The 14,509-nt window shown below is 49.6% G+C and overlaps 1 protein-coding gene across 5 annotated transcripts in view; it reads right to left on the bottom strand.

Moving 5' to 3' along the window:
* Positions 1-14,509, bottom strand: part of DYNC2I1 (dynein 2 intermediate chain 1) — a 115,448-nt gene that overhangs the window by 6,009 nt on the left and 94,930 nt on the right. For 3 of the 5 annotated variants that reach the window (XM_064366636.1, XM_064366613.1, XM_064366658.1), the window contains one exon: positions 9,438-9,746. In XM_064366636.1, the coding sequence (XP_064222706.1) occupies positions 9,548-9,746 (199 nt within the window). In that variant the 3' untranslated portion in view covers positions 9,438-9,547. Of the gene's footprint in view, positions 1-3,432; positions 3,552-6,938; positions 7,872-8,160; positions 9,747-14,509 lie in introns of those variants that run through there. The other 2 variants (XR_010338794.1, XR_010338799.1) reach the window with 2 other exon arrangements.

Consider the following 14,509-nt stretch of genomic DNA (forward strand, 5'->3'; position numbering starts at 1 on the left):
CCACTCACTTACAAGTGTGGAAGGCAAGGAGGGTAGGAGCAGCCACAGGTGCTAAGAATTCCCACCAAGGCCTGTCCAGCCACAGGGCACCCTGGCCCACCAGCCCATCAGTACAGATGACACCTGGGCTGGCATTGCATAGGTGGGAGGGAAAGATAGGAAAGCACGATGCTGGTGGAGGCTAGGCAGGAGCCCAAGTCGGTGGCCCCTGGACTTGCCACCATGTGCAGGAGGCGCTGAGGCTCGTGGAGTTTTGAGAGGGCACAGACCGGAGGTGGAAGGTGTGGTGGGTCCCGTAGGGTGCTGAGGACATCGGGCAGCTGCAGGAGAGTCCCCTCAGGCTGATCCCATGCGTGCAATATGAAGCTGTAGATAGGACCAGGGGTTCACCCTCCTTTTCTCCCTGTTCACAGTTCAAGGCTTCTTTTTATTCCCTCGGGATTATTTTTAAGATTTACTCTTCTGCTTTTACTGTCACAGGTGGTAGAGAGCCCACCAAGACAACCTCCTTAAGGAGCAAAAAATCCAACTGCCATTGGAGACCTCATCCCAGCATCATAGAAGAGGCTTCTCCAACCCAGACCAGCACCACAGAAGAAGCTTCTCTAACCCAGACCTAGTCCCAGCACCACAGAAGAGGCTTCTCCAACCCAGACCAGCACCACAGAAGAGGCTTCTCCAACCCAGACCAGCACCACAGAAGAGGCTTCTCTAACCCACACCTGGTCCCAGCACCGCAGAAGAGGCTTCTCCAACCCATACCAGCACCACAGAAGAGGCTTCTCTAACCCACACCTGGTCCCAGCACTGCAGAAGAGGCTTCTCCAACCCAGGCCAGCACCACAGAAGAAGCTTCTCTAACCCAGACCTATTCCCAACACCACAGAAGAAGCTTCTTTAACCCAGACCTAGTCCCAGCACCACAGAAGAGGTTTCTCTAACCCAGACCAGCACCACAGAAGAGGCTTCTCTAACCCACACCTCATCCCAGCACTGCAGAAGAGGCTTCTCTAACCCAGACCAGCACCACAGAAGAGGCTTCTCTAACCCAGACCAGCACTACAGAAGAGGGTTCTCTAACCCAGACCAGCACCACAAGAGGGTTCTCTACCTAGACCAGCACTACAGAAGAGGCTTCTCTAACCCAGACCAGCACCATAGAAGAGGCTTCTCCAACCCAGACCTAGTCCCAGCACCACAGAAGAGGCTTCTCCAACCCAGACCAGCACCACAGAAGAGGCTTCTCTAACCCAGACCAGCACCACAGAAGAGGGTTCTCTAACCTAGACCAGCACCACAGAAGAGGCTTCTCTAACCTAGACCAGCACCACAGAAGAGGCTTCTCTAACCTAGACCAGCACCACAGAAGAGGCTTCTCTAACCTAGACCACCACCACAGAAGAGGCTTCTCTAACCCAGACCAGCACCACAGAAGCTTCTCTAACCCAGACCTAGTCCCAGCACCACAGAAGAAGCTTGTCTAACCCAGACCTAGTCCCAGCACCACAGAAGAGGCTTCTCCAACCCAGACCAGCACCACAGAAGAGGCTTCTCTAACCCACACCTGGTCCCAGCACTGCAGAAGAGGCTTCTCCAACCCAGACCAGCAGCACAGAAGAAGCTTCTCTAACCCAGACCTAGTCCCAATACCACAGAAGAGGCTTCTCTAACCCAGAAAGAACAAGCTCCTTCAGCTCCTCAGAACTGGTGTAAGCTCCTCCCCGAGCACCTACCCACACCCTGCATGATGGGGAGGCCACCCTGAAATGTGACCTCATGTCACCCACCTTCCCAGCTGCAGATAGCAGAGTCTACCCTGAATGTTTTAAGCAGAAAGTTCATAGATTTATCAGAAAGGTTGGGATAGCCAGGTGTGGTGGTGGGCGCCTGTAATCTCAGCTACTAGGGAGGCTGAGGCAAGAGAATCCCTTGAACCCCAGAGGCAGAGGCTGCAGTGAGCAACACCAGCCAAGGGCTGCTTTGTGGGAGGGGCTGCCCCAGCTGCTGGTCCCCTGCCTGGCCACAACAGCCTGCCACACAGGCCTAGACCTGCCTGCCTCTGACTCGCATCCCTGAGCTGTGGGACACAAAGGGGGTTTTTGTGTTCCACCTGGGGAAGGTGGGATTTGCACGTGGGGACCCACAAGGTGCACAGGATGATCCATGCCGGGCTCCACAGGCACCCGCGCCTGTGATGGATGGATGGATGATGGATGGGTAGATGATAGATACAGAGATAATAGATAATGGATGGATGGGTAGATGGATGATGGCTAGACAGATGATAGATGAGGTTGTTCTGTACATGCTCCTAGATTTAATTTGCAGCCTGAGTTTGAGAATCAGGCTCTGAGCATGCATGTGATGTCAAGTAAGTATGTGTGATAAGAAAGCCTGGGTCCCTGATGCTGTTTGCTGAATGTCTGAAATGCTCTAGAGAGATCACATTACGAGCTTCAACCCCAGACTGCTGCATTTGCAGGGTTGGGGCATTCTTCCCTGCCCTCCTCCCAGAAGCTCCGATGGGCCCCAGCTCTTCCTCTCAGCAGGGCTTTGTTGGCCGCAGCATTTGGCAGGAGGAGGGGCAGGTAGGGCCCCACAGCCCTGTGCCCTCTTCAGGTTTTTCTGTGAACAGAAGGCGTGTGCTCTACATCTCTCCATGGGGCTCAGGGCTTGCTCAGGGGGTAGGCACTGTTTGGACACCCTGCGACTCTGGACATCTTCCTAATTCTGTGTTTAAGAGCCAACAGGTTCCAAGAGCCATAGCTAAAAGCCATATTCTGCCAGCAGCATCAGCCCAAAATGAGCATGTGCACACATCTGTCTGATTCTCATATCTATTCTCATGCAATTGATTCCAAACTTCAGCAGAGAAGAAAAGGAGATCATTCTCATCCCCCTAAAATGTCAACAGCCATTAGGTAGACACCGTTATTTATTTTCAATAGACAGAAGAGTAAACCTAGACAGAAGAGTAAATCAAGGCAGAAATCACTTATTCTAGATCACAAAGCATTTCACTGCTGAACATGGCACCTGAGAGGTCCAGTGCCTGGAGGGCACTGGGCAGTGACTGCGTGAGGCTCTGGGGTTACATCTACTGGACACCATGCCCCATGGTCAGCTGTGTGAATAAGAACATTGAGGTCCCCACCTCCTGGGAAGCAGAGAGCTTGCCCTGTTCACTCCTGAATCCTGATCCTGACAGTTTCTAGCATGGTAGAAACTCAGTAAACAGGCTCCAAGCAAAGCGCAGAACCCAGACGACTGCCCCTGTTTTCTACTCCTGGAAAGCCGGACATGTTTTTCTAAGTTTATCCCACTTTTCGGAGGTGAATGGTTGGTCTAGAAGGAAGGCTGGGAAAGAACCTTTCAGACTGTGTGGATGAGGAAGGCTTGGCCATACAGAGAAAGGGGCCCCCCTACACTCACCTGTCCCTTCTCCTCTCCTCGCACCTCCACGAGCTGGTCCTGTTGTCGGAAGCAGCGTCCTGTAGGGTAAGGGTTTTCTTTATCCTCTGTGAAGGTTTCTTTCTCCCTGGGTTCTCCCCCTGCAGTTAACAGGACGCAGGCTCAATCATGCTCAGTGAACAGGACCCTCTGGTCTGCACAGCAGTGTGGCTCTACTATTAGAGTGTACTACTATTAGATGGAGATTCAGCCATGGGAATCTAAGCATAAAAGATAAAGAAACAGGATAAAAAAAATAAAAAGGCTGTGTCTGTTCAGTCTACCATAACAAAACACCACTCGTTGGGTAGCTCGTAAACACAGAAGCTGACTTCTCACAGGTCCAGAGGTTGGAAGTTCAAGATCAAGGCACCAGCAGATTCCATATCTAGTGAGGGCCTGTCTCAGAGACAGTGCCTCTGCGTCCGCACGTGGCAGAAGGGGCAAGAGGTTTGTGGAGCCTGCATTAACCCCATTCACGAGGGCTCCACCCCCATGACCCAGTCCCTCTAGCACCATCACCCTGTGGGGGAGGTTCCAACATAGGAATTGTAGGGCACAGTCGTCTAGACCATGGCAGATGCCTTTGAAGTAAAAGGCAGTCTTGGCTTTGTGCATTCCAGTAATTTGAAGACATTTTAATTGTAGATGTATAAAGGTGGTAATCACAGCTTGAAGCTGAACCATAGAGCTCCATGTTATTTCTAAGGCCACTGTAATTCCATAGGGGTTGTCTTTGTTTGCAGTTTGGGGGTTCATGTATGTTTTCGCACTCTGTGGCTTTTCCACAACCCACATTCTCCGTTCTCCCCACACGGGATATGACAGCCCTGACTCACACAGATGCTTCCTATGCCACCATGACCTCACTTCCCAATGCAGTACTCAAACCCCACAGGATCACCCCCTTAGATATGGGTCCTTAGGGATCCACAGCTTTTACCTTAAGGGTAAAACCTCCTCTGGCTCTGCAGTGAACTGGCTGAGCACGCTTGAGAAAGGACACTGTTGACTCACAGCAATTTCTCTTGGAGCAATGCAGGCAAGTGTGGCTTCAGTCCTGCCTGGTTCCTCACTAGGCTGGTAAAGGCCCTGGGACCTGCTCCGCGGGTCTTCCCTGAGCCCTTGCCCTGCTCACAGCCTCGCAGCCCGTGCGACGGCTATGGCATCTCCTGGTTAAGAGTGTTCCAGCGGGAAGCTCTCCATGAATGCCTAGGTGTCCTCAGAACCTGACTGCTGAACAGGTGTGGCTTCAGTAGAAAGGATTTTATCCAAACAGTGGCCTTTTAAAGTAGTTTACTTCAATGCCAATCAAAAAGAGATCTTTAAAAATGAAAGTAATCTCCCCTTTGTTCAAAGGTGGAAATTGCCTCCCCTTGACATGGAGAGACTTGGGTTGCCAGGGATATTTTTTAGAGTAAAACTTCTTAGAAGAGAGTTTCTGGCCATGTTGCTCCTTGTGGCATGCCTATCTGTGGAATTCTGATGCAGCCTAGAGGACAGGGGTGGGGACGGCAGGGCCGCTGGACAATTGCAGCCTGTGTGGCTGACTCCATCCTGCATTGTGCCACCTTCCACAATTGCTTCCCATCAGCATCTGCCCTGATTCTTCCCCACACATTCACGGAGCCGGGGAAAGCTGGATTCACAGCTTGCAGCTGCTGAGCCTGAGCAGTCATTAAGGGGCCCCACAGGACCAATGCACAGGGACACACGGCAAGGCTGGCTTGTCTTGAATCTGTCAGGTGCCGAGGGGGTTGGCTAGGCCAGAGTCTCAGGCGATATGGTTTTCTGCAGAGATGGGGGGACAGGCCTGTTGCCTCCAGACATGGCATGGGGAGCCTACCCTCACAGGCCTCTCTCTCTGTAACCACCAGGCACCCCAGGAGAAGCCCCCTTAAGGCACAGAGCTGAGGGCAGAACCAGAGCTGCTTTTGGAGGCCTGAAGCCTACTGGGACCTTCTTTCACCCCCAACAGAACAGAAGCTGCCATCTCTCTCTCAGGACACTGTGAAATCCTCAGGCTGGAAGGAGAGAAAAAAGAATCTGGTCCAATGGACACTGAGCCCAGCCCTTGACTGAGGAGGGGCAGGTGCGCAGAGACCTCTGTGAGACCCGGACCAGGCCTGCCATGACCGAGGCTTCATCAGAACAACAGAAACCCCCAAACCCACTCCCACCAACAGCCCAAGAAGCACCAACCCACACATTACTTGTTGGAAGAGAGCTCTCTGAAGTACCGTGTCAGGGGAAGCCCTGAAGCTGAGGACGAGCTGACCCCCCCAAACCCAAGCTGTCTCTACAGGAATCTGGAGCAACCTGAAAACTTAAACCCAGCCCAAGCCCTGATCAGTTTAACTTAAGCCCCACCACCTCCATGGAAGGCCAAATAGAAGGAAAGGCACAGCCACTTCCGGACCAAAAAATAAAAGACAATGATTTACCTCCCTCTCTACTGTCCATACAACAGGTCCAGCTTTCAACCAAAATGCTCGAGTAGCATAGAAAAAGGCAATAAAAATGCATTCCCAAAAGACAAAACAACCATCAGAACGAGACAGAGATGTGACTCAGATGTTGGAACTATTTGACAGGGGATTTTAAATAAATGTAACTGATACATTAAAGGCTGTGATGGCAAATGTGGACAACACGCAAGATCAGATGGTCTGGGCTGGGTGCGGTGCTCATAGCTGGAATCACACACAGGCTGGGCACGGTGCTCACAGCTGAAATCATATACAGGCCGGGCGCAGTGCTCACAGCTGGAATCATACAGAGGCCGGGCAGGGTGCTCACACCTGGAATCATACAGAGGCCGGGCAGGGTGCTCACACCTGGAATCATACAGAGGCCGGGTGCGGTGCTCACAGCTGGAATCATATACAGGCCGGGCGCGGTGCTCACTGCTGGAATCACACACAGGCTGGGTGCAGTGATCACAACTGGAATCACATACAGGCCAGGCACGGTGCTCACACCTGGAATCATAGAGAGGCCGGGTGTGGTGCTCACAGCTGGAATCATATACAGGCTGGGCGCGGTGCTCACTGCTGGAATCACACACAGGCCGGGTGCGGTGCTCACAGCTGGAATCATATACAGGCCGGGCGCGGTGCTCACAGCTGAAATCATATACAGGCTGGGCGTGGTGCTCACTGCTGGAATCACACACAGGCTGGGTGCAGTGATCACAGCTGGAATCACACATAGGCCAGGCACGGTGCTCACACTTGGAATCATATAGAGGCTGGGTGCGGTGCTCACAGCTGGAATCATACACAGGCCGGGCACAGTGCTCACACCTGGAATCACATACAGGCCGGGCACGGTGCTCACAGCTGGAATCATATACAGGCCAGGCACGGTGCTCACAGCTGGAATCACATACAGGCCGGGCACGGTGCTCACACCTGGAATCATACAGAGGCCGGGTGCGGTGCTCACACCTGGAATCACATACAGGCTGGGCGCGGTGCTCACACCTGGAATCATACAGAGGCCGGGTGCGGTGCTCACACCTGGAATCACATACAGGCTGGGCGCGGTGCTCACTGCCGGAATCACACACAGGCTGAGTGCAGTGATCACAACTGGAATCACACACAGGCCAGGCACGGTGCTCACACCTGGAATCATACAGAGGCCGGGTGCGGTGCTCAAACCTGGAATCACATACAGGCCGGGCGCGGTGCTCACTGCTGGAATCACACACAGGCTGAGTGCAGTGATCACAACTGGAATCACATACAGGCCAGGCACGGTGCTCACACCTGGAATCATAGAGAGGCCGGGTGTGGTGCTCACAGCTGGAATCATATACAGGCTGGGCGCGGTGCTCACTGCTGGAATCACACACAGGCTGGGTGTGGTGCTCACAGCTGGAATCACACACAGGCTGGGTGTGGTGCTCACAGCTGGAATCATATACAGGCCGGGTGCGGTGCTCACAGCTGGAATCATATACAGGCCGGGCGCGGTGCTCACAGCTGAAATCATATACAGGCTGGGCGTGGTGCTCACTGCTGGAATCACACACAGGCTGGGTGCAGTGATCACAGCTGGAATCACACATAGGCCAGGCACGGTGCTCACACTTGGAATCATATAGAGGCTGGGTGCGGTGCTCACAGCTGGAATCATATACAGGCCGGGCACAGTGCTCACACCTGGAATCACATACAGGCCGGGCACGGTGCTCACAGCTGGAATCATATACAGGCCAGGCACGGTGCTCACAGCTGGAATCACATACAGGCCGGGCACGGTGCTCACACCTGGAATCATACAGAGGCCGGGTGCGGTGCTCACACCTGGAATCACATACAGGCTGGGCACGGTGCTCACTGCCGGAATCACACACAGGCTGAGTGCAGTGATCACAACTGGAATCACACACAGGCCAGGCACGGTGCTCACACCTGGAATCATAGAGAGGCCGGGTGTGGTGCTCACAGCTGGAATCATATACAGGCCAGGTGCGGTGCTCACAGCTGGAATCGCACACAGGCTGGGTGTGGTGCTCACAGCTGGAATCATATACAGGCCGGGCGTGGTGCTCACAGCTGGAATCATACACAGGCCGGGCACGGTGCTCACAGCTGGAATCACACACAGGCTGGGTGCGGTGCTCACAGCTGGAATCACACACAGGCTGGGCGTGGTGCTCACAGCTGGAATCACACAAAGGCTGGGTGAAGTAGCTCAAACCTGGCATCATGTACAGGCCGGGCATGGTGCTCACACCTGGAATCGTATACAGGCTGGGTGTGGTGGTCACACCTGGAATCATACACAGGCTGGGTGAAGTAGCTCACACCTGGCATCACGTATAGGCCGGGCACGGTGCTCACACCTGGAATCGTATAGAGGCCAGACACAGTGCTGATGCCTGGAATTATACAGAGGCCAGGCATGGTGGCTCACACCTGGCATCCCAGCGCTTTGGGAGGCCAAGGTGGATGGATCACTAGAGGTCAGGAGTTCAAGAACTGGCCTGGCCAACGTGGTGAAATCCCGTCTCTACTAAAAATACAAAAATTAGCCAGGTGTGGTGGCCCATGCCTGTCATCCCAGCTACTCAGGAAGCTGGAGCACAAGAATCACTTGAACCCAGGAGGTAGAGGCTGCAGTGAGCTGAGATCACAGTCAGCCAACACCCCCAGAACTCTCCTATCTTTGTGCCATGGTTTGAATGTTTGTCTCCCTCCAAAATTCAAAGCCTGGAATTTAAGCCTGAGGCTGATGATATTAAGGAGTGTGAGAGGCAGAGCCCTGGTGAATGGATTGGTACTGTAACCAGAGAGATTAAAGGCCCCAGAACCTTTCTGCCCTCTGCTCCTGTCTAACAGTGAAGCCATGAGGCGCTGCAGGAAGCAAGGGGCAGCTGACTGGACATGAAAGCCATCACGCCTTGAGGCTGGAGTCCACTTCCAGGAAACAGGAAATACAGATTTCCATTACTGATGAATTACTCAGCCCAGGGCGTTTTCTTTTTACAGCAGCACAATTCCTAGTCGCCCTGAGCTGCAAAATTCAAGGGGGTTTATTTACTTGTATTATTTCTACAAAGGACAACTTTTAGTACTAATGGAAACATGTCTGGCTTGCTCTGCAAACATGACAATCCAGAAATGCCAAAAGAAGGTGCCCAAGAATTTCAAGAAAAAACTGTTGGCAGAGGTCATTTCAACAGAGTAATTCCTTTTAATTTAGACATGTGTAGATATATTTTGTGTATGACTAAGAAAATAGTTCATTAAAATACCTTTTCATGGTAGGCTGTTTAAAATCTAGTAGTAATGTGACAATATTTTAAACTGTTCTAAAAATAACTCGAAATACTCTCAGAAAAAAGCACCTTGAACGTGGCTCTATGCGCCCCTGGAAGTTTCATAAATGCTAAAATGTTCCGTTTCCATTCAAAAGTAGTGATTTAGTGAAAATACCAAATATTCTTGGAAAATAAATTATACACAGAATATACATGGTCTATATACATAAATATACTTGCACACAAATGTAAAATTATCCACCTTACAATTATGTCTTTTACATTTGGGTCACTGCAGCCACACCGTCCTCTCAGCAACACCCACTACTTGTGCAGTATTTCTTCCTTCCACAGGGCTTCCTGCAAAAGCAGACGCAGCCTGTTGCACTCATCCGCCTCTGGGGCCGCCCACCGCCTCTTCAGGTGCTGGATGTCAACAGAGCCAGAGGCCCTGGCCAACACCAGGGCCAAGAAGCTGCCAACAGCCTTCTCGGGCTCACCCACCACAGCCATGGTCACCAGCCTGCAGGGAGAAGTGCAGAAGCAGAGGATCAGTGCTCACACAGGGACATTCAGTTATATCTGAGAGTCAGTGCTCACACAGGGACATTGTTATGTCAGAGGATCAGTACTCACACAGGGAGATTCAGTTATGTCTGAGGATCAGTGCACACATGGGGACATTCAGTTGTCTGAGGATCAGTGCACACATGGGGACATTCAGTTAAGTCTCAGTCTTCCAAAATAACTATCTTCTACGGGAAGAGTGAAATGGATGAGAAATTCTAAAAACACCAATGGCCAAAATGAAAGCTACACCAGAAATAAACACATGAAAACCTACAGAAAACACTGTGAAAATGCATTTCTGCATGTTAGAGGCCTGCCGGATGGACCTTCATGGAGGTAAGTGATGAGGACCTGCTAAAGGAAGACAGGCAGGAGACTCTCAGGCTGCCTGCTCTCTCCTCAGGCCAGGAGTCAGCATCCCCGCTGGAAGGTCTGCAGGCAGGTCCCTGGAGAAGGTGGGGGCCATCAGCAGCCCAAGCAGGCCTACTCACCAGAACCTCGTCCTCGGTCTCCAGACTCCCCGGATCTCACCCACAGCTGAGTGTCAGGGCTGAAAAATCTCCATCTCCAGCCTGGACTCACCCTGGAGCCCCAGACCCCTACTCACCTCACCTCGATAGGACCAGCACCTCCATCATCCACCCAGTGTTGGAATACAAGACCTGGGACCACCTTGCCTCCCCAGTCTCACTCCCAGAGACCCCTTCCCCACAGTGAGGCCATCCCCATCTCACACCAATTACCACAAGCTCCCTGACCCAGCCCCAGCTCTAATCCCCTCCCCAGGCTGACAGAGACTCTCAAAGACACACCTCCAATGTCCCCGTCCCCCACTCAAATCCCTTCCTGTGGCTGGTAGGAACACGCCCAGTCTCTCCTTGTGGCTCTAGGCCTCCAGCTCACACTCCCAGCACCTGCAGCTCCAGGCCTGGCTGGGCATCCCCTCTCCCAGTGCCTCTTGCAGACTCCCTGCACATCTTGGCTTCACATCTGCTTATCTTTGCAGATCTGGCTGTGCTGATGGAGTCCGGGTCCCGGCCCTTGTCACTACAGGGGTGAAAACCACATCCATCTCAACCACCAGCCATGTTTGGAGGCCATCACACACAGAGCTGGGTCTCCTGTGCTCAGACCCTCGGGTCCCCACCAACAGCAGCATGGTCTACCTTGGGTGGGTCACCTGCCCCTGCACCGGACCTGCTGCCCCCACCAAGACCCCATCTCCTATGTCTCTGCCCAAAGGTCCCCTCAATAGGACCATCCTTCCCTGCCTCACTGAGCCCTGACCCACACTAGTGACCTATTCGTCATCCTCTGTCTCCACAGCATGTTTTTTTCAGCACATTCCGTCATTTACTCTGCTTATTGTCTGTCTTGCCCACCAGAGAGTGAGAGATCTCAGGGTGTGGAGACCCAGGTGCCAAGCACACAGACAGTGGTCAGTAAAAGTGTTTTTCCTGTAATGCAAGCACAGACATGCTTCTGAAATGAATTGCGGGTGTGCTGTGTGGTTATCTATGATCACAATCCGGATTTTAATGTATTTTTTAATAATCAGAATAACGTCAGTAAACCTAGGACTCTAAATAAATACAACTTTTTTCTTAAATTATACTTTAAGTTTTGGGATACCTGTGCAGAACGTGCAGGTTTCTTATGTAGGTATACACATACCATGGTGGTTTGCTGCACCCATCAACCCGTCATCTACATTACTCCTAATGCTCTCCCTCCCCTAGTCCCACACCCCACCGACAGGCCCTGGTATGTGATGCTCCCCTCCCTGTGTCCATGTGTTCTCATTGTTCAACTCCCACTTATGAGAATATGCAGTGTTTGGTTCTCTGTTCCTGTGTTAATTTGCTGAGAATGATGGCTTCCGGCTTCATGCATGTCCCTGCAAAGAACATGAACTCATTTTTTTAATGACTGCATAGTATTCCATGGTGTATATGTGCCACATTTTCCTTATCCAGTCTACCACTGATGCGCATTAGGGTTGGTTCCAAGTCTTTGCTATTGTGAATAGTGCTGTAATAAACATACATATGCATGTGTCTTTATAATAGAATGATTTATAATCCTTTGGGTATATACCTAGTAATGGGATTGCTAGGTCAAATGGTATTTCTGGCTTTAGACCCTTGACGAATCACCACATGGTCTTACACAATGATTGAACTAATCTACACTCCCACCAACAGTGTAAGAGCATTCCTATTTCTCCACATCCTCTCCAGCATCTGTCGTTTCCTGACTTTTTAATGATTGCCATTCTAACTGGAGAGAGATGGTATCTCACTGTGGTTTTGATTTACATTTCTCTAAAGACCAGGGGTGATGAGCTTTATTCATGTTTGTTGGCCACATAAATGTCTTCTTTTGAGAAGTGTCTGTTCATATCCTTCACCCACCTTTTGATGGGGTTGCTTTTTTCTTATACATTTATTTAAGTTTCTTGTAGATTCTGAGTATTAGCCCTTTGTCAGATGGATAGATTGCAAAAATTTTCTCACACTCTATAGGTAGCTTGTTTACTCTGATGATAGTTTCTTTTGCTGTGCAGAAGCTCCTTAGTTTGTTCTTTTTTCTTTTTTTGGAGATGGTGTTTCACTCATGTTGCCCAGGCTGGAGTACAATGGCACAATCTCAGCTCACTGCAACTTCTGCCTCCCAGACTCAAGCGATTCTCCTGTCTCAGCCTCCCAAGTAGTACAGGTGTGTGCCACCATGCCCAGCTGATCTTTGGTATTTTTTAGTAGAGATGAGTTTTCACTGTATTAGCCAGGATGGTCTCAATCCTCTGACCTCGTGATCTGCCTGCGTCAGCCTCCCAAAGTGCTGAGATTACAGGCATGAGCCACCATGCTGGGATTACAGGCATCAGTCACCACGCCCAGCTGCTCTTTAGTTTAATTAGATCCCATATGTCAATTTTAGCTTTTGTTCCCATTGCTTTGCATGTTTTAATCATGAAGTCTTTGCCCATGCCTATGTCCTGAATGGAACTGCTTAGGTTTTCTAATAGGATTTCTATGGTTTCAGATCTTATATTTAAGTCTTTAATCTATCTTAATTGTTGTATAAGGTGTAAGGAAGGGCTACAGTTTCAGTTTTCTGCATATGGATAGCCAGTTTTCCCAATACCATTTACTAAATAGCAAACCCTTTCCCCATTGCTTGTTTTTGTCAGGTCTGTCAAAGATCAGATGATTGTAGACATGTGGTGTTATTTCTGAGGGCTTTGTTCTATTCCATTGGTCTATATATCTGTTTTGGTAGCAGTACCATGCTGTTTTGGTTACTGTAGCTTTGTAGTATAGTTTGAAGTCAAGTAGCATGATGGCTCCAGATTTGTTCTTTTTGCTTAGGATTGTCTTGGCTGTACAGGCGTTTTGGTTCCATATGAAATTTCAGGTAGTTGTTTTTTCTAATTCTGTGAAGAAAGTCGACAGTAGCTTGATAGAGATAGCATTGAATCTATAAATTACTTTGGGCAGTCTGGCTATTTTTAGGATATTGATTCTTCCTATCCATGAGCATGGAATGTTTTTCTATTTGTTTGTGTCTTATTTCCTTGAGCAGTTGTTTATGGTTCTTGAAGAGGTCCGTCACATGCCTTATAAGTTGTATTCCTAGGAATTTTATTCTCTTTGTAGCAATTGTGAATGGGAGTTCATTCATGATTTGGCTGTTTGTCTTTCACTGGTGTGTAAGAATGCTTGTGATTTTTGCACACTGATTTTGTATCCTGACACTGCTGAAGTTGCTCATCAGCTTAAGGAGATTTGGGGCTGAGACAATGGGGTTTTATAAATATACAATCATATAATCTACAAACAGAGACAATTTGACTTCCTCTCTTCCTATTTGAATACGCTTTCTTTCTCTTGTCTGATTGCCCTGGCCACAACTTCCAATACTATGTTGAACAGGAGTGGTGAGAGAAGGCATCCTTGTCTTGTGCCAGTTTTCATAAGGGAACGCTTCTGGCTTTTGCCCAATCAGTATGATATTGGCTCTGGGTTTGTCATAAACAGCTCTTATTATTTTGAGAAACATTCCATCAATATCTACTTTACCAAGAGTTTTTAGCTTAAAAGGGTGAATTTTATTGAAGGCCTTTTCTGCATCTGTTCAAATAATCGTGGTTTTTGTCATTGCTTCTTTTAATGTGATGGATTACGTTTATTGATTCGCATATGTTGAACCAGCCTTGCAACCCAGAGATGAAACTGACTTGATCATGGCGGATAAGCTTTTGATGTGCTGCTGGATTCAGTTTGCCAGTATGTTATTGAGGATTTTCACATCAATGTTCATCAGGGATATTGGCCTGAAATTTTCTTTTTTCATTGTCTCTGTCAGGTTTTGGTATCAGAATGATGCTGGTTAAATGAGTTAGGGAGAAGTCCTTCTGTTTCTATTGTTTGGAATAGTTTCAGAAAGAATGATACCAGCTCATCTTTGTACCTCTGGTAGAATCTGGCTGTGAATCCATCTGGTCTCAGGCTTTTTTTTTTTTTTTGGTTGGTAGGCTATTAATTACTGCCTCAATTTCAGAACTTGTTATTGGTCTACTCAGGGATTCTACTTTTTCCTGGTTTATTCTTGGGAAGGTGTATGTGCCCAGGAATTTATCCATTTCTACATTTTCTAGTTTATTTGCATAGAGGTGTTTATAGTATTCTCTGATGATAGTCTGTATTTCTGTGC

Source organism: Aotus nancymaae, unplaced genomic scaffold (genome assembly GCF_030222135.1).
Source record: "Aotus nancymaae isolate 86718 unplaced genomic scaffold, 86718_ANA_hifiasm-v0.15.2.pri h1tg000002l, whole genome shotgun sequence".
Classification (NCBI taxonomy): domain Eukaryota; kingdom Metazoa; phylum Chordata; class Mammalia; order Primates; family Aotidae; genus Aotus; species Aotus nancymaae.